This window comes from Schistocerca piceifrons, chromosome 8 (assembly GCF_021461385.2).
Source record: "Schistocerca piceifrons isolate TAMUIC-IGC-003096 chromosome 8, iqSchPice1.1, whole genome shotgun sequence".
In the NCBI taxonomy this organism is placed as follows: Eukaryota; Metazoa; Arthropoda; class Insecta; order Orthoptera; family Acrididae; genus Schistocerca; species Schistocerca piceifrons.
Window position 1 is genome coordinate 280218385 of NC_060145.1, and position 20731 is coordinate 280239115.

General features: G+C 42.0%; 1 protein-coding gene across 1 annotated transcript in view; it reads right to left on the bottom strand.

Annotated features, from left to right (window-relative positions):
* Positions 1-20731, bottom strand: part of LOC124711576 — a 61012-nt gene that overhangs the window by 20591 nt on the left and 19690 nt on the right. The window contains exons 4-5 of the mRNA XM_047241723.1: positions 6432-6570; positions 3943-4043 (exon numbers count right to left, since the gene is read on the bottom strand). Coding sequence (XP_047097679.1) covers positions 3943-4043; positions 6432-6570 — 240 coding nt within the window. The remainder of the gene's footprint in view (positions 1-3942; positions 4044-6431; positions 6571-20731) is intronic.

Sequence of the window (20731 nt, forward strand, 5' to 3'; positions counted from 1 at the left end):
ATGAAGCACCAGCCAATGTATGATGATATATCTCTACTTCTGGCATCTGTAAGTCATTTTTATTTGTTTCGAATAACATAATATTTTTTGTAAGATTACAAATTAAGGTGGTGGGTGTTAATCACTTTTAATCCTGTTAAATTATTTTCCTAGATGTGTTGGATATGGATTTGTCTATGCCCTTTTCAGTATACTTGTGTCAACAGCAAACATCTCAGGTTTAGAATAGTCCTCCAATGTCAGAGGTAAATCATTTACACAGGCCAAGAAGACAAGTGAGCTGAGAATCGAATCTTGCAAGAACCATTTTGAGTGTCTGTCCACTCAAATTTCATCTTATTTTTGTTGCATAATATGTTAATGTTACCCTGAGTTTTCCATGGTTCTGAAATGACTTTATATTTAAAAGGGAAACATACAACTGTAGTTTCCACAGTATATTTTATTATGTAAACAATCACAGGCCTTGTCAACATCACAGAAAATGTTAACAATGTAATCTTTCTTCTACCAATACTGACTGTTCATATCATATATTGTTTTCTCAGTAAAGAAGCATTTACAGAAGCCAAACTGAAGTGCTGTTAAAATGTTATTCCCAGAGAGGTGGTTCAATAGGCTGTTGTAAGCTACCTTCTCTAAAAAAATTGACAACATGGGAAGGAAGGTGATGGATCTATAATTGGAGGTTACTTGCTTTGCTCCACTTTTAGAAATGGGTACCACTACTGTATAATTCAGGTTTAGTAAACACACCCTGATTTATCAAATAGTTATGACGATTACCAAGTAAACATTATATATTAGTACTTTGGTTGAAGTTCCAGTGACTTAATGATTTTTGAGATCATCTTATAGATGATTTACAAAACTGATGCCTGGTAGTTGTATTTGCAATGCTTGTCTGAATAAGTCTAATGCATCTCCTTTTGATAGTCCATGTTTTGTTTCTGTGTTATCAGCTATAGTTACAAATAATTTCTTGAACTGATTAGCCACTAATTTAATTTAATATCATATGTCCCTTGCTAAAGTAGTAGTAGTTTTACAAGGATATTGGGTATGTTTGTGGTATTGACAGGGATGGGATAGGTAGATGGCCACTGCCTTGTAGTAGTAACCTCCCAGCATTTCCATGAAGTAATTTAGGGAAACAACGGAAAACATATATCAGGGAGTTGAATATCATTTGCTTTAGTGTGTTTATTCATTTCATGGTGAACAATTCTCCAAACAATAAAGAATTTTGAAATACTGTACTGTTTTTGTCCCCTTTAATTCTTCATTAGAGCAGCTCTCTGCATTTAATAAAGCTCCCTTTTCCTGGTACAACATATTTTGATCCCAGCTAGTGGCCATCCTTTTTCCCATGTGTCTGAGTCATGGTAAAGAAAAACAAGAACATTCTTAGAAAAGAACTAAATTTCTCATCTGCTTTGGTCCTTGGTAAACTTCTTTCCACTGTTCATTTGCAAATTCCCTCTGAATAGTGTAACTTGAGTTGGTACTTATGACAGAATGTTTCTCTTATTGCTTAAATCTGACTGATGAGGATGCTTCATTGCTGACATTTAATCATCATAATCATATAAATCATATATTATGGGGCTTACATCTACATCATGAGATACAGTTGTGTTTTGCACTAAATCCTACTCTCGTTGGGCGTGTTACTGCGGGATCAAACTATAACTGGAAATCTGCAACTAGTGCCTTTGACCTGAACCTTTTGAGATCATATCAGTATTTAAATACCCACATAAAAATTGCTTCCCAGTTATTTCTACACATTTGTATTAGGTTTTTGGCTAAGATGATTCCATATGCTTCAAAGCAGGCCACTACCACACAACTACCTCATGTATGGAGCAGATTCCATACTGCGTGGAAATATTTTACATTATCGCAATATTCACCAAATTAAATAAATAAATACAACAGGACACGACAGGTGGAAAATTGAAATGAAGTAAAACAATGCTTCTCCCATAACTTATCATTTGAATATTTGACCACAGCAATGTAATTTCTGCATAACATTCATGTTAAAGATCTTGACTTGGCCAGAATACAGACAACATATAGTGGGCTGTGTAAAGTTATATAAGATTTTTGTTTGATGTACAACATAAAACAGCAGTTGAGTAACATAAGATCAAATGGAGTGGCTTTTCTCCCAACTTTCATATATGTAGTAATCTACAAGTAATTCACACGATTACCAGTGTGAGTACATCAGCAATCATCGCAATTTGCTGTTAGTATACTTTACAGAAAGAATCTTTAGTGGCTGCATCTGTCATTTAACATACAACTTGATTTCTTCCACCTCCCTGATGGTTCTCCTGATGGGGGTTACAGAGCATGATGTGTGAATAAATGAATCACAGGCATATGATAGATACTGCTTCAGTCAATTTGGATATCCCTGGAAATTTAATATGAGTATCTATTTCTGTTCTACATTTTCTTGCTTGAATGTTCCCAAAGTTTTGGGAAAATTTATAATGGTTAGATACTAATTTTCAACCATGTAGGTCCTACCTGTAACCAATCTAACTTAAATGGAAGGGCAAGCTGAATAAAGATAATCTGTTCCCTGGACCATAGGTTGACAACACTGACTCAACAATGACATTTCTACATTTCACTATCATGCTTTAGCTGTACTCGTTCAGTAAATAGCTCAATTCTTACTGATTTCAGACCATTTTACTGTAAGAGCCCCAATGTCCCTACGCACCAAGGAAGCAATGAGAGGGAGGATTTAGTGTCCTGTACTCTGAAGGCATTAAAGATGCTGAAATTATTTGCGGAATGCAACTGTAGTATTGTGATGGCTGTCAGTGCAAACAAAAAATTTATAAGTACATAGAGCACTTTTTATGTGGAAGTGTACCTGTCTGCAACAAAGAGTGTTCAGATAGGTCATCCACTTTGAAAATGGACAGGAACATTGATAGAGCTGAGTGAATGATTCATAACAATTATCATGCCATAATTGTGCATTAGTTGAGAGTAAAACACATGAACCTTTTATTTATTAAAATTTTGTGTTTATTGGGTACTATGTCAACTGTCAAACAAACAGATTCAGTCACATAGTAACCATTGCTGAGACATGGGTCCATCACTACAAACCACAGAGTAAGCTGCAGAGCATGTGAAAACATCCATCTTTCCCTGCGGCAAAAGACATTCAAGAACCAAGCTCCTGCAGGAAGTGTTTTGAGATATGAAGGATAAGAGAAGTTTACAGAAGGTGTGCTTTTACTTCAGGAATACGACCACCCTCATACTGCTGAGAAAACAATCCAATGTATCCAAAATCTTGCTTTTGAGCTCCTGGGGCATCCATTGTATGGTTCTGACTTACCTCCAAGTAATTTTTGTCTTTGCGATCTGATGAAAGATCACCTGCTGAAACTAAGTTTTTGTCAAATGGCAAGGCTGCAAGGTCGATGCAGCAGTGCATGAGCACAATGCTGCAATGTTTCTTCCAGCACTGAACTAGGAAGCTTATTAAGAGATGGGTAAAGTGCAAATGGCTTGAGGGAGATTATGCAGACAAATGATGTTACTTACAAAGCTGTTTTGTCAGTAACAAGTTTCATTTGTAAAAATGGCCAAATTGCCTTTCCTTTTTTAGTTAGACTCGTGTATTTGAATTGATGGCAGTTTTCAGTACAGCATATAAATGTAGTTTGTATCATTGTTCTCTCTGCTATTGATGTTACTGGCTTCTTTCACATTACACAAGTGTTGCTTCAGATAGAGAACTACAGAAAATGGTGCATGAGCTCATTCTTCTCAGAAGTCTTTAGTTTTAATTTGTAGTTTCCTGTTTAAAGTTACTGGGCTAGCAATAAATACTTTCACAATCTTAAAATATCTTGTTTGCAATATGAGAAAAGTAATTTTATTAAATCAAGAAGCTCTTACCTTTGTGTTGATACATTGCACATAGGGTTGGAGACTGCATCCTCCATTATTTTGCTCACATTCATTAACGTCCAGACAATAAAACCCATTTCCAGTGTAGCCTAAAATGAACATTGCAAGATAACTTCATAAAACCAACAATTAATATAAAATTACTGATTTATAAAGTCATACTGAAAACTATAACAGCTCCAAATATATGTATACAAGGATGATGTAACTTACCAAACGAAACTGTTGGTATGTTGATAGTGTTGATAGACACACAAATAAACACACACACAAAATTCAAGCTTTCACAACCCATGGTTGCTTCATCACGAAAGAGGGACGGAGAGGGAAAGACGAAAGGATGTGGGTTTTAAGGGAGAGGGTAAGGAGACATTCCAATCCCGGGAGCGGAAAGATAGGGGAAAAAAGGACAGGTATACACTCGCACACACACACATATCCATCCGCACATATACAGACACAAGCAGACATTTGCCTTCTGTTCCAAATTACCAGAGCCACTTCCTCATCCCCTCAAACCCAGAACCTCCCACAGAAGAACCCCAAAAGTGCCCCACTTGTGACAGGATACTTTCCGGGAATGGATCAGACTCTGAATGTGGCTCTCCAGCAGGGATACGACTTCCTCAAATCCTGCTCTGAAATGAGATCCATCCTTCATGAAATCCTCCCCACTCCACCAAGAGTGTCTTTCCGCCGTCCACCTAACCTTCATAACCTTTTGGTTCATCCCTATGAAATCCCCAAACCACCTTCCCTACCGTCTGGCTCCTACCCTTGTAACCGCCCCCGGTGTAAAACCTGTCCCATGAACCCTCCCACCACCACCTACTCCAGTCCTGTAACCCGGAAGGTGTACACGATCAAAGGCAGAGCCATGTGTGAAAGCACACACGTGATTTACCAACTGACCTGCCTACACTGTGAAGCTTTCTATGTGGGAACGACCAGCAACAAACAGTCCATTCGCATGAATGGACACAGGCAGACAGTGTTTGTTGGTAATGAGGATCACCCTGTGGCTAAACATGCTTTGGTGCACGGCACAGTATTACACTGTCCGGGTTATCTGGATATGTCCCACTAACACCAACCTGTCAGAACTCCGGAGATGGGAACTTGCCCTTCAGTATATTCTCTCTTCCCGTTACCCACCAGGCCTCAACCTCCGCTAATTTCAAGTTGCGCCGCTCATACCTCACCTGTCAATCAACAACATCTTTGCCTCCGTACTTCTGCCTCGACTGACATCTCTGCCCAAACTCTTTGCCTTTACAAATGTCTGCTTGTGTCTGTATATTTGCGGATGGATATGTGTGTGTGTGCAAGTGTATACCTGTCCTTTTTTCCCCCTAAGGTAAGTCTTCCCGCTCCCAGGATTGGAATGACTCCTTACCCTCTCCCTTAAAACCCACATCCTTTCGTCTTTCCCTCTCCTTCCCTCTTTCCTGATGAAGCAACCGTTGGTTGCGAAAGCTAGAATTTTGTGTGTATGATTGTGTTTGTTTGTGTGTCTATCGACCTGCCAGCGCTTTCGTATGGTAAGTCACATCATCTTTGTTTTTAGATATATTTTTCCTGCGTGGAATGTTTCTGCCTTGAGTACATCAGTGGTGACAAATGAGCCGGAGTACATAACGAACATAAGAAAATACTATTTCACTAATTATTAATTACTAGCTTTCCTCCTGAAATGCTTAAATCGGTCACAGATTTGCCTTTTAACCGTAGAATTAAAGTTTGACACATTGCTTGAGGCAACAATAAGTTTCTATATATCAAAATACATGTTACTCATTTTATGCTCACAATCAGGTCTACTGTCTGTACTTCACAACTATTGCTGGTTGTTCCTTTGAGAGGTGATACATTGTCAGTATAAGTTGGACCAATTTTTGCAGTTTAAGATCAAGACCAGCCTCTAACATGTGTGTGTGTATGTGTGCGAGTGTGTGTGTGTGTGTGTGTGTGAGAGAGAGAGAGAGAGAGAGAGAGAGAATTTTTAAACTAGGGAGATAATGAGAGTTTATTCACAAGCTAATCCTATTCTATGTCGTTAAATGTGCCTGTACACCACACGTCAATGAGGTACAGATAAATGGTTGCTTTTCCTCAGTTTTGTTTATAGGGATATAAGAACTACATAAATGTTTATAATAATTTCAACACAAATGACTCCCGGCTTTTGCATAACAACTTGTAATGAATGTACACATCCAAGATCTATCAGAAAATGATATAGCTAGTTTTTGCAATAGCCAATTAAGAGAGAGATTTTCAATTTTCTTGCATTCCCATAAAAAAAGACAAGTGGGACATAACAGCTAACATAAACAATTAGCATATAAAGCAGGTGTGAGGCAATTCTGTAACTATTTCAGAACCTCATACTAAACTTGTAATTAGTTATTGCATAATCGTGTATAACACTTGTAACGTTGTTAACTACATTTTAAATTATAGCATCCAGCACAAACCTGTTGGGCAAGATCCGCAATGAAATGACCCAGGCACATTAATGCATGGTACAGGTGGATCCCTGGAACATGCTGGGCTACTACTTGAACACTCATCCACGTCTTGAGTGCATGAAATTCCATTCCCTTTAGTCCAGCCCTGTTAAGAAAAAGCATTTTCACTGTCCCTTAGGTCAATTGCTACTACTGGTACCATATCAAGTTACCAAAACTGGCTGTGAAAAATGATTCATAGAAAAATGTGATATAGTAACATGTTCATTAAATGGAGAGGAACATCACAACTATTTTATGAATACAAACGGCACATCCCCAACCACAGGACTGTCTATCACTTCTTCTATTGATGAGAATTAACTTTTTCTTACAGTATTTCCTGTTCAACTTGAGCGCCATTACAATACCATTTGTTCAGTTTTATTTTATATTTTTTAATTTATTGCATAATCATGTATTATACTTGTGACACTGGTAACTACATTTTAAATTCTAGCCTGCTAGAGAAATCTGTTGGGCAAGATTCACAATGAAATGACCCAGGTACATTAATACAGTTTTTTCTTCTCACAGGATGGGCAACTAATGGTCGCGTACACTCAAATGCTAAGAAATCTGGAACAATTATATGATGCTTTTGGAATGTGTTTAGTAATGAAAAACCTTATCTGAAAGAGAATCACACGAGATAGAGTCATATTCAGGGTCTCAGTCATCACTGTGTATTTAAAGGGGAAGAAAAATATTCGTCACGAAACGGCATCAAAAATGGGAGAAACATTAAATGCGCCTTGGAGACGTAGCTGCAAACTTTTAGAGTGTCATTTAATAACACGAACTTACCACAGTCTCATGTCCGAGTGTACACAGTCGGGGATTCCCTCATCTTCGCATTAATCAAACATTAACCTTTATTTCTTATCTGTGAAAATTGGCTAACTGCGAGTGGTTACGGAGCTCGCCATCGACTTTCGTGTCACTTCTGTAATGCATTAACCCACCACATATTCGCTTTTAGCTATACAGTAATCTCTAATCTGCCTGCTCTGAGAGGAGGTGGAACTTATCCCAGCAGCCAAACTGCTACCTACCGCAAACTTCTGCTCCCAGCATCCTCCGCAAAAAGGCCATCTAAAACCTTTCGTGACGGAGTTAATTACAATTATAGATATTACTATAAAAATTAGTTCCATGCTTTTAAAATGGATACTGAGTGAGGCCATTTCGATTGCTGTTTGTAGTTTTTTATTATTTTAAATCAGACGTTTTATGTCCCGTGGACTCAAAGTGGAATAAGCGGTTTCTTACATTCATTTCCCCTGGAGTCCAGCGGGACGTCATAAGATACATCCCACTTAATTTTTTTTTCTTTAATTTACTACAGATTAGGATCCGTAAAAAGAAAAAAGTAAGTTTCCGTTTCATATCAAATCAAGGGAAACAAAGCTAGATTACAGCAACAAATAAAATGCATAAATGTAAAAATTTAGATACAAATGTGAACAAAAGGCACAAAATAAAAGTATTTTGTAAATAAGCATGTGCACAAAGCTGTATATTTGTAGCAAACAAGGTAAAAAAGACAGACACTTGTATCTTAACTCAGTTTATTACTGACAGGAAAAATGATGAAATAAAACCCTCAAAACGCAAAACGCACAATGGAATAATGAAACAATTAAGCGAAACCTTGCGCAACATATCCCTTACAATGAGCTTGTTGGCTCTAAATAGTTGATACAGTGAACGCTAGATCGCAGCGCAACACAGGCGTCAGACTTTCATATCCCTGTGAACTCGGGAAAATAATTTTGTGAGACACGGATGTCCCGCTGGTCACGAAAGGTTAGAAGTTAGCATTCCCCAACAGCCATACCAAAGCGCGCCGGTGACCATCGTGCTTCCAATGCATCCTTTCACCACTAGTAACACCGTCCAAAACATTGACAGTGTTGTAACTTTGGTATGACTGCACGTTGTGGACACAGCATATTGAGAAACCCAAAGGCTTAAGGTCCTATGTTAGTATTGTTTGCTTGTTTCAATGTTCATATCACCCGTTCGTTTGGAGCCTTAATAGTTAAACCCCTGTGTATGTGACTTATGTAAGTGTACTGATTTTACTACCTTATCAGTCGTTAGCTAGTTAGTAAACTGCTTCCTTTATTGATGATTATGATTGTTTGTAATATGAGTCACATCAAGATGTAACCCGTTATACAGAGTGAATCAGGGCATTATTTATTATCCAAGCTCATCGTTAGCCTATGACTGTTAGCTTTTTGTAATGACTTCAAGCTGGGAACAAAGTGACTACTGAACTGTATTTTCGCGAAGTAGGGGAGAGAGTGCCATGGGCATGATACAAGATTTAGGACGACAGCCATTTAAAAAAAGGCGTTCTTCGTTGTGGCAGAATCTTCTCTCGAAGTTTCAGTCACCAGCTTTCTCCTCCGAATACGAAAATATTTTGTTGACTCGACCTACATACGGAGAAACGATCATCTTAATAAAATAAGGGAAATCAGAGCTAGCACAGAAAGATATAGATTTTTTTTCCGCGCGCTATTCGAGAGGGGAATAATAGAGAATTATTGTGATTGTGGTTCGACGAAGCCTCTGCCAGGCATCTCCTGAGTATCCTGTAGATGTAGATGTACCAAATCACAAGGTGAAAATGTGAAACGAAAAGTGCGTGTGCTACGGTACTGACGCAGTCCAGTGACGGAGCACTGAACATTTACATGTCTGACGGAGTAAACTGTGATTTGTTCAATCGTGGAAACATAAAAAGGCGAGAGAAATGTGTACAAGCAACGGACGCAATCCAGTTACGAAGCACGGAACACATTAGTTATACGCTGCGTAACAAAATTAAAGGAGCACCTTTTCGGAACCCTGTAATTGTTTCCCATTGCAACGCGTAAGTTTGAAAACTGGCTCAAAGGTGCCTAAAAGCTTCTTCCGTAATGGTGCAAAAACGTGGCGCCCTGCGAAGTCACCCGCGGCTCGGGGACGTCAGAACCGCGACACCCAGCATCGAAACCACTGGCTGGCAGAGGAAAACATTTCTGACGTAAACACCCCTTTCCGCGGGACGTTAATTTCCACAAATTTCGCCGTCTAAAACAACAGTTCACAGCGCGATGGGCAACAGGAAGATGCCCTTGACACTGCTGACACCCTCAGGCGTATCCACCCTTAACCAGTGCATAAGCCGTGTCACGATAGATGAACATTCCCTGGTCCACCGACCGAAAAGTGCTGCGAACAGTTATGCAAATCTCTAGTGCGATTGCAGGCTGTCGTCACACTGAGCAACGCTGGTAATCTGGAACGAAAACATGGTTCGCAATTACCAAATGTTACCATTTTAGGTGGAAATTAAAATTTGGTTCTTTCTGTGGTGTATACGTTGTCTCTTCCAAATGTCTTTACAAATAGGCGTTCGTTGTCCTACGATCACACGTTTTTCATCGAGGCTTTCTCAAGTACCGTAAGTTTACTTATAACCATCCTGCAGTTAGCGAAGTGAATTCGACAGAAGAAGAGAACGAAGACGAGGCGATTGAAGAACCTGTTATCGCCACATCGAGGCGATGAAATGTGTTGATCTGTTACTAAAATATGCAGGACTAAATGTATTTGTTTATAGGTAGGTTTTCACTCTCCAGAAAATGTAAAATATGGATGAGAAACAAATAAACAATTGCATGATTATTTTCCGAAAGTAAATGAAAGCAAGTGATACAAAATACAATGTTTTTAATGTAACTTTATAAACAAGTTGTCACTTTATGGCGGATAACACGTAAGTAATACCGTGGGCTGTTAGATTCCGCATGTAGCATGTTTAGTAAGTTCAGGAAATGGCAATTGTCAGAAAAAAGTGCTTTTTGTATTATCTTTGTTTTCAAGTTATCCGTGAAGTATCACGCGGGGATTAACACGGATAATCTGGAGCTTGTTGCAGCTGTAGCACTGAACTGCGAGGAATATCAACAAACAAATCTTATAGCTCCTGCAGTGCTGGAAATCGGAAGCGTCAGTTGTGAAATTTTTTGTGTAGAACAAAAGGTATTCTGTTACAAAATGTTCTCCACTCATTCTTGTTTAATGTTTAAAACTTATTTTTTTGTGGAGAACAAACGGTATTCTGTTACTAAATTTTCTCCACTCATTATTGTTTAATGTTTAAAACTTACTAGCTACAGATTTCGACGCAATTGTGGCTTCGTATTTAGACACTTTCGCACCTTGCTCGACATGTCATATCACCGCAAGTATACCTGGTTGATGCACTGCAACATCCGACTGGCTAAACGAGTTTTAGTCCAGTTTTCTTAACAATGTATAGAAAATAATCTTCAATACAATAATGGTAAAAATACCTGTAGCAATTTCTAACGCATAAATTGTGATTTAATGAAATAGAATGTATCCTTAAAAGGTTAGTAAATGCGCCCAATCTTACGACAGTAACCTGTTATTTTCAGTGCTTTAATAAACTCTACAATCATATGCACATAATCGTACGCAATTTTGTGATTTGTAATGCAGAACTGATGACAAGTAAGTTTTCCCCAGGGAAACTGTTGTGCAGTGCAAGGTCCAGACAGTGTGGGGTCCACACCACGTGGTGCCGCAAATGGTCAGAAGCCGTTTGGATACCACGTCCTATTGGGCTGTACATTGTGGAGAACATATCATGTGTCACATACACTCCGAGGAGGTGTACATGGCACATGCCACAGAGTAGTGGCAACTAGGGCCCTTGCCAGCGCAGGGCTCTTACCATATGCCACATATGCTCAGAAGCAGTGTACGTTGCTCATGCTACAGGGCAGAGCAGTGCAAGGTTCTTGACAGTGTGGGACCATACCATGTGCCACATATGCTCAGAGATGGTGTACACGGCACATGCTAGTGGGCAGCCAAGTGCAGAGCCTCTGACAGTGTAGTGTCCATACCACGTACAAGTCTGCCAAGAAATGGTTTATGTACCACTTGCTACCGAGCAGTGCAGTGCAGGGTCCTTGACAGTGCAGGACCCATATCATATGCAACATTTTCTCAGATATGGTATATATAGCACATGTTGCTGGGCAATACTGTGCGGGGCCCATGAAAGTGCAGCGTCCATATAATGTGTCACACGTGCTCGGAGGCAAATTACGTAGAATATGGTTCACTGAAGAGCCGAAGAAACTGGTACACCTGCCTATTACCATGTACGGCCCTCGTGAACACGCAGAAGTGTCGCAACACGACGCGGCATGGACTCGACTAATGCCTGCAGGGCTATCTATAAATCTGTTAGAGTACGAGGAGGTGGAGATCTCTACTGAAGAGCACGTTGCAAGGCATCCCAGAAATGCTCAGTAATGGTCATATCTGGGGAGTTTGGTGGCCAGCGGAAGTGTTTAAACTCAGAAGAGTGTTCCTGGAGCCACTCTGCAGCAATTCTGGTCGTGTGGGGCGTCGCATTGTCCTGCTGTAATTGCCCAAGTCTGTTGAAATGCAGAATGGACATGGTGCAGATGATCAGACAGGATGCTTGCGAACGTGTCACTTATCAGAGTCGTATCTAGACGTATCAGGGGTCCCATATCACTCCAACTGCACACGCCCCACACCATTACAGAGCCTCCACCAGCTTTAAACGTTCCTTGCTGACATGCAGGGCGCATGGATTGATGAGTTTGTCTCCATACCTGTACACATCCATCCGGTCGATATAGTTTGAAACGAGACTCGTCCGACCAAGCAACATGTTTCCAGTCATCAACAGTCTAATGTCGGTGCTGACGAACCCAAGCGAGTCGTAAAGTTTTGTGTCGTGCAGTCATCAAGGGTACACGAGTGGGCCTTAGGCTCCAAAAGCCCAAAATGTTCAAATGTATGTGAATTCCTAAGGGACCAAACTGCTTGGGTCAACGCTCCGTAGACTTATACACTACTTAAACTAACTTATACTAAGAACAGCGCACCACCCATGCCCGAAGGAGGACTCGAACCTCCGGCGGGAGGGGCCGCGAGTCTGTGATATGACGCCTCAAACCGCGCGGCCACTCCGTGTGGGCCGAAAGCCCAAATCGATGATGTTTCGTTAACGGTTCGCACGCTGACACTTGATGATGGCCCAACATTGAAATCTGCAGCAGTTTGCGGAAGGGTTGCATTTCTGTCAAATTGAACATTTCTCTTAAGTCGTTGATGGTCCCGTTCTTGAAGGATCTTTTTCCGGACGCAGCGAAGTCTTAGATTTGATGTTTTACCGGATTCCTGATATTTTCGGTACACTCGTGAAACGGTCTTACGGGAAAATCCCCACTTCATCGCTACCTCGGAGATGCAGTGTCCCATCGCTTGTGCGCCGACTATGACATCACGTACAAACTCACTTAGCCGGCCGGTGTGGCCGAGTGGTTCTAGGTGCTTCAGTCTGGACCCGCGCGACCGCTACGGTCGCAGATTCGAATCCTTCCTCGGGCATGGAAGTGTGTTGTGTCCTTAGATTAGTTAGGTTTAATTAGTTCTAAGTTCTAGGGGACAGATGACCTCATGGATTAAATCCCATAGTGCTCAGAGCCATTTGAACAAACTCACTTAAATCTTGATAACCTGCCATTGTAGCAGCAGTAACCGATCTAACAACTGTGCCAAACACTTGTTTTATATAGGCGTTGCTGACCGCAGCGCCGTATTCTGCCTGTTTACATATCTCTGTATTTGAATACGCATGTCTATACCAGTTTCTTTGGCGTTTCAGTGTATGTGTCCTGTGTTGTCAGGATCCCCGCATTGCCGCGTCCAGTTTTTCTCTGGATAATTAACTATTAGCAGCTTTGAATTGAAATTAGAAACGCTGTTTACGATTATTTATCCACAGTTTTACAGTTTTTAAAGCACCAGAAATAAAAAATCGTTGAAGTAAACTTGTGTTTGTTTCGAAAGTTAGAGGAATATATTTCACGTTATTCTCTGGATAGTTTACATTTATCTTCAGCCATTTGCCAGTTCACTTCTTTCGGCATCTTCATGACACTCTCCTTTAGCCCGAAAAAGCCTGTGCTCAACTGTGCTGCCCTTCTTTGTATTCCGTTCAATGTCTCCCGTTTAGTCCCCCTTGATGTGGGTCCCACATATTTGGCCAGTAGTCCAGGACGTCTCACACGAGCGTTACGTCAATAATCTCCTTTGCAGACTGAGTGCATTTCGCTAGTATTCTGCTAATGAACCAAAATCTGCAACCTGCTTTACCTGTGGCTGAAGCTATGTTCTCCTTCTATTTTGTATCGCTATAAAATTTTAGACGCCAGTATTTGTATGAGCTGATCGATTCCAGTTGTGACTCATTGATATTATAGTCATAGGACACTACTTTTTTCAGTTCGTGAAGTGCAAAATTTTAAATTTCTGAACGTTTAAACAATTTGCCAATCTTTGAACCCCTATCAAGACATGACTAATAGTTTGGTTAGTAATAATGTACGAGGGGCGCTGAGTAAGTAGTAAAACACATTTTTTTTCTGAAAGCAACTTGGTTTTATTCAGGATTCCAATACCCCATATTATTCTCCACTCCTTTGGCTACAAAACTCTACTTTTCAACGTAATCTTCTTTCAATGTGAGGGCATTAAGCCAAGTTACTGGGAGGCCCTGTATGGCCGCATGATACCATTGTAACGGTCGACGTCGGAGCCAATGTCTTGCAGCATCAATAACCTCACCATCATTCACATACTGCTTCTTGCAGAGTGCATCTTTCATTGGGCCAGAAAGATGTAAGCCGGAAGGTGCAAGATCCAGGCAATAGGGAGAATGAGGAAGAACAGTCCAATGAAATTTCTGAGCTTTTGTCGGATGCGCAGACTTGGATGAGGCCTTGCATTGTCATGGAGAAGGAGACGTTCGTTTGCATTTTTGTGGCGACGAACACGCTGAAGTCGTTTCTTCACTTTTCTAAGAACAGCACAATACTTCCCGATTTGATCGTTGCACCATGAGGAAGGACATCAAACAGAATAACCCATTCAGAGTCCCAAAAGACCACCGTCATGACTTTATACACTGACGGTGCGGCTTTAAACGTCTTCTTCAGAGGACCATTGGTGTGGCACCACTTCATGGACTACCATTTTGTTTCCAGTTCGAAGTCATAAACCCACGTTTCATCGTCTGTGGCGATGTTCGACAAAAAATTGTTACGATCAGCCCCGTATTGCGCAAGAAGTTCCGCACAGATAATCCTTCGTAGCTCTTTATGGTCTTCTGATAGGCGGCGAGGAACCCTGTGGGAACACACTTTCGAGTACCCCAACGGATGAGTGTCAGCACTACCAACAGAGATATACAGTGGTGCAGCGAGGTGTTTGATTACGATCTGTCCACCACCTCTATTGAGAATGTCCACACGTTCCAACGTTGCAGGAGTAACAGCTGTGTGTGGCCGGCCGGCACGAAGGAGATCGGAGAGGTTTGCGCGACTTTGTTGCGGTGAAGACAGAGGATCGGCCAACAACTCAAAGTGCCTTTTGAGCAGTGGCTGGCTCGTCTTATGCTTTGCATTAAACCTTGGTTGCTATTTTGTGATTAGTCTCCCACGGTTATCGCGATTATGCTGTTAGCCTCTCTCTCCGCGAGTAGCAGCAGCAGCGTGTATCGATATTCGCACCCTTGTACTATCTTTGGCCTCGCGCTTATAGTTTCTGGATGTGCCACGTGCGGGCAGTTGGTCGGTTGGCGTGGAGCAGCGAGGAAGTCTACGTGGCGCGTAGTTTGCCTGGAGCCGGTGGCGGCATCCACGCACGGTCGGAGTGTGAGGTGCTGTTCCCATTGCTACGAGGTCTGTGGCTCACCGAACCCGGACAAGAAAACTGAGTCTTTACTTAATCTATCAGCCAGTCCTAGCTGTTCACCTTGTGTCGTTTGAATTTCGTTGTGGGCCATTCCCGCAAGCAATAACGTGTGTTTGCAAATTGGAGAAATTCTAGCCGCCCTCCTGCGGAGTTTAACTTAACTTGATTATTTTTGAAAAGAAGTGTACCAACGGAATCTTCTGCCTTGTGGCCGTTAACGTTCCGGTTACCTGCCCTGGCCATTGACGTAAATTCAGGCAGTGTATTTTGCTTGTCATGTTGTGGCTATCCAGCATGGCGTGTAGTTTGACAGCTGGATGTGTAATTCGTTGTGGGCGCCGATATCTTCTGCGTGTTCCATTGAACTCCCTGTTGTGTGCTGGTCTGGTGGAGCCGAAATTATCCGCCGGCCAGTGTGGCCGAGCGGTTCCAGGCGCTTCAGTCTGGAACCACGCGACCGCTACGGTCGCAGGTTCGAATCCTGCCTCGGGCATGGATGTGTATGGTGTCCTTAGGTTAGGTAGGTTTAAGTAGTTCTAAGTTCTAGGGGACTGATGACCTCAGATGTCCCATAGTGCTCAGAGCCATTTCGCTTGGTACGTTGACTGTCTGGCGGTTGGGTTGCTGTCGGATTGAGAATTGTTGGGCCGATTACTTGTCTCACCTAAGCGAGCGTTAGTGTTTGAATTCCAGACTGACCCTTGGAAACTTCTGAGCGCCATTTGATGCACTGCCTATTCTCATTTGTCCTTGTTGTTTGTTTATGTATGGCTTCTAGCCGATTTTAAATTAAAGTTGTTTTGCCCTTAAGGAGTGAGATTGTTTGGGCCTTCAGCCTAATTTAGAGAAATGTTTTAGGATAAGGCCTTCTGCCTTTTAAAATTCAAATTCTTGTTTTTGAGTCTTAAGTGATTGGCCTTCAGCCGGTTTTAAATTAAAGTTTTTTGCGCTTAAGGCGTGAGATTGAATGGCGCATTTAGCCGGGAATTAAATTCAAAAATTAATGTTTGGCTTTCTCTGTTTTTAATGTTTTCTTTACTCTTGTAATGTTTGTCAAATGAATAAAGTACTATGTTCAAATGCAACTGACAGCCACTCATTTTGGCCTTTTTCCACAAATTAAACGATCTGTCCTGTCCTGCAGGTATAGCAGGGGGCTTCACCTTTTTTCTTTACTAGATCTGTGCTGACTTTCTGTAAGCGCTTGTGAATATCATCGAAGCTCTGGTTTTTCCTCAAAAGAAACTCAACGACAGCTCTCTGCGTGCAACACATCTCTGATACTGACGCCATTTTGAAGGCTACGTATGGTGCCACCACCTATGGACATTTCAAGAAACTATTGAGGCTGAAGCAGGAATATTCCACTATGTCCCATAGCAAATTTCACATTTTTTAAGCGACATTGGCCGTGAAAAAGAATGTGTTGCATTACTTATTGCTAGCTTCTCGCTGCTCACTCAGTGTTGTTTGTGCTATCCTACGTTATGATCCTTTGACTAACTTTGGGTTAAGGCAGTGCACCTTTCCAATATCAAGTTTGTCTACCATGTTTTCAGGCGTTTGTGTAATTTGCATGCATACTTCAACTTTTAACCTAATACATATGCCAGAGTTTTCATTCTCTCCAGCCAAATGTCGCAGTATTGGAAAGGTCAGAAGTATTTCTCCAACAAGATGCGGAGAACTGCTGTGAAGTTTGGAACCAAGAGTCTGTAGAGCACTTTCCCGCAAAATGCAATGGTCCTAGATCCGAATCCTGAAGTGGCGCACAGTTTTAATCTGCCAGAAAGTTTCAAATCAGTTCGCACTCCTCTGCAGAGCAAAATGTCGTTCTGGAGATGTTCCAGTGTTAGGTTACCATCTTCCACAACTAAGATTAACAGATTCAGGGTGATTTTTTTCCACCGTGTACAAACTCTAGGGATTGATCGATGAGAGGATATGGAACAAAAAGGATCTAATGAACTTATATTCGGAAATGCATGGTTTCTATGCTAGAGACCATTTTTTCAATCATTCGTTGTTACAGAGATGGAATACTGTAACTGCCACAGTTACGGTATGCATGATTTCCTCCTCATATGTCATGCCCTAGCGCCATCTCCTACCATAGTAATTAGTAATGTGTCCTATTGACTTCTCTTGTTGACTCACCTTATAGTGGATGTGATACAGAGTTGAACACAATGGCTCCGTATTCGAATCGAGAGCCTGCCGACATGGTGTTTTCTTACGCAAAGGCAAATGGGAACCAGCGGCAGGCAGCAAGATTGTGTCAGGAGACCTATACCCCCGACAGCACCCACAGCACACAATGTTTGCAACAGTGTTTCGCCGCTTTTCTGAGACAGGGACGTTTCAGGAAGCAGGAAATCATGGAGGACGTACCCGAAATGTTCGGACACCAGACTCGGAGGAAAACGTGATTAACACTGTGGAAGGTGACCGTAGTGTCAGTACCAGGCAGTTGGCTCGCCATTTCAGGGTACGCCAGACGATCATGTGGAACATTCTCCTTGACAGTTGTTACTAACCTTGTCGCTTACAGCATGTGCAGGTCTTACTAGCGACAAACTATCGGCATCGGGAGCAGTTTTGTCACTGGTTTCTTCTCCATGCAACCTAGATTCTGAGATTTGTATGATCCATCCTCTTCAGGGATGAGGGCAAATTTACGCGGAGTGGTAAGTTCAGCTTTCATAACAGTCATCTGTGAGATTGTATGCAGAATACCCATGGTATGGTGACAGCGAATCATCAGCATCGATGCAGCCGGACCGTATTTTGGGACCAGTCTTCCTTCCACGTCGCCTAATAGTCCGGAACTATCGGCGTTTCTTGCGGGTGACTTTGCCTCCTCTCCTAGAAGCAGTGCCGTTGATGATTCTAAGAGTTACGTGGCTGCTATTTGATGGTGCTCCACCCCACTTCGCCGTTAACATCCGGAAGCATCTCAGTCGTGTCTTCTCTGGTCGACGGATCGAACTAGGGGTCCAGCTGCATGGCATACTCATTCTCCGAATCTCAAGCTGTGCGATTTCTGGATATGGGGCCATCTCAAAAGTATCGTGTATGCAGAGCCCATTCCAGATGGGAGCAGCGTATTCATACTGCCTTTGACACTGTTCGGATATAGCCTGGCCGATGTGAACGTATGAGACAGAACATGCTACTGCGCCTACACGCATGAGATGGGGCACATGGAAACCATTTTCAACACACACTCTAACTGTGGCTGCATTGTACGGCGCATATTAGACTGCAGTCTCTGTAACAGTGTCTGGTTGAATAAATGGTCTCTACTATGGAAACCATGCATTTTCGGACATAAGCTCATCAGAGCTTTTTTGTTCATCGATCACTCCCTAGAGTTTGTACAATGTGGAAAAAATCACCCTGTATACTACGCTTTGCCAATCAGTGGGTAGTAACATTTTATTGTGTTGCACGGAAGTGTAAAATGTGTCTCGAAATTTTGTTGTGTCTAGCGGTGTAAGCTTTTTAATTTTGTTATATGATCGATTTCACTCTTTAATGTGAGCTGTAATAATTTATAAACAATTTCGAGACAGTCTGCAGAAGTCAACGCCCACAACAGTGGGCAATTGTCATTTCTGCTTGCCGGTAATTCGAGCGACGGTAGAAATATGTAACTGTGGTTGCCTTACTTTTCCCACTTGAAATCAAGAGAAAGAGCACAGTTGTCAGTTGATCAGATTCAGCATATGCACGCCCGAAGCAGGTTGTGTAGAGCGCCAATTTAAGGCCGCATGACGCGCCAAGCTGCGAGGGGCAACAGAGGCGCTGGTTCAAATAGCCCTGAGCACTACGGGACTTAACATCTGAGGTCATCATCAGTCCCATAGAACTTAGAACTACTTAAACCTAACTAAGCTAAGGACAGCACACACATCCATGCCCGAGGCAGGATTCGAACCTGCGACCGTAGCGGTACCGCGGTTCCAGACTGAAGCGCCTAGAACCGCTCGGCCACAACGGCCGGCGTACAGTATCATAAAGATATTTTCGAATGTGTGGTTACGATTGGCCGCTGACTTCGATATCAGATATGATCCTAAATAATAAAGGACCTGAAATTTTGCCGTCACAAGACATCACGCAGCCGCCACACTTAAAAACTCGAGCCATTGCGCGGCCTACACAGTTCAGCAGTTCGGTGGCAGTGCTGCGTCGCGACACAGGCGCAGCCGAGCGAACCTTCGCAGAACAGCCGACAGTAGGAGTAGTCTAGTTTTGGATGGCGAGCGAGTATGCACCAGGGCCAGAGCTCAGTAATGGAAGCGACCTTTGGATTTAACTGCACGCTATGGCTGCCGTGGCGAACGGCAACAACAATGAAGAGGGGGTTGGCCGGAGACGTGCGATGCTGCGATACGGGACGCAGTTTGCTTCAGGGATGTCTGTTACCGAAGCAGGACCCAGAGGCAGTGGGATTGCCTGTGTGAGTGTGTTACTAGACTTGACTGTTCTCTTTTATCGGAGGTGGCTCTGAGCACTATGGGACTTAACATCTGAGGTCATCAGTCCCCTAGAACTTAGAACTACTTAAACCTAACTAACCTAAGGACAGCACACACATCCATGTCCGAGGCAGGATTCGAACCTGCGACCGCAGCGGTCGCGTGGTTCCAGACTGAAGAGCCTAGAACCGCTCGGCCCAGCCGGCCAACTTTATCGGAGGTCTGCAGATGTTATGAAGTGGTGTGCGCTGCTGTGTGTAATGAGCGAATTCAACCTGATAAGCACACATTATAAGGCTTGTACTGGCTTTCAAACTGTGCTTCATATTTGTCAATTCTCGATTCCGTAAGTTTTTCAGATGTGTATTCTTTAGGCCACTGTATTTTATATCATTTGATTTTTCGTTATGTTCTACACAACCAACCCGCTGCTTATTTAAACTGTCACATCGCAGATGATGCTATTTGGATTGTATTTTTATTATAAAAATTCTCTTAAAGATTTGAACAACAATTTGTTACTTGCGTAATGGGTTTGTGTGCAGCTTTTAACATGTGTGTATTTTAAATCAAATATTTATTGCGAAACAGCATTGGGATACTTCGTGTGTTTTCACTGTAGTGGAATTTCATAGTGCTACGTGAGTATCTTGGTGTTGTGAGTAAATTCTTCTTGTTGAATAGCTGCAAAGCTGATTTGTTTGCCCATATTATAACCATTTTGCCGTATAAAAAGTAATTATCTTTTAAATTTCTAATATGTGCTATTTTTATGAAAAAGCAAATATTCAGAACTTGTTTAAATAAAATAAAAAATTATTTTAGCAAGGAGCAAGAACCACTCACAGCTCAACCCAGTCCAGTCCTAACTCCCCATAGCGGCATGGAAATGTAAACTCTAACTGAAATAAAATTCCACCCAGCGCCTCCAATAACAAGTAATGCAATACTGTTTCA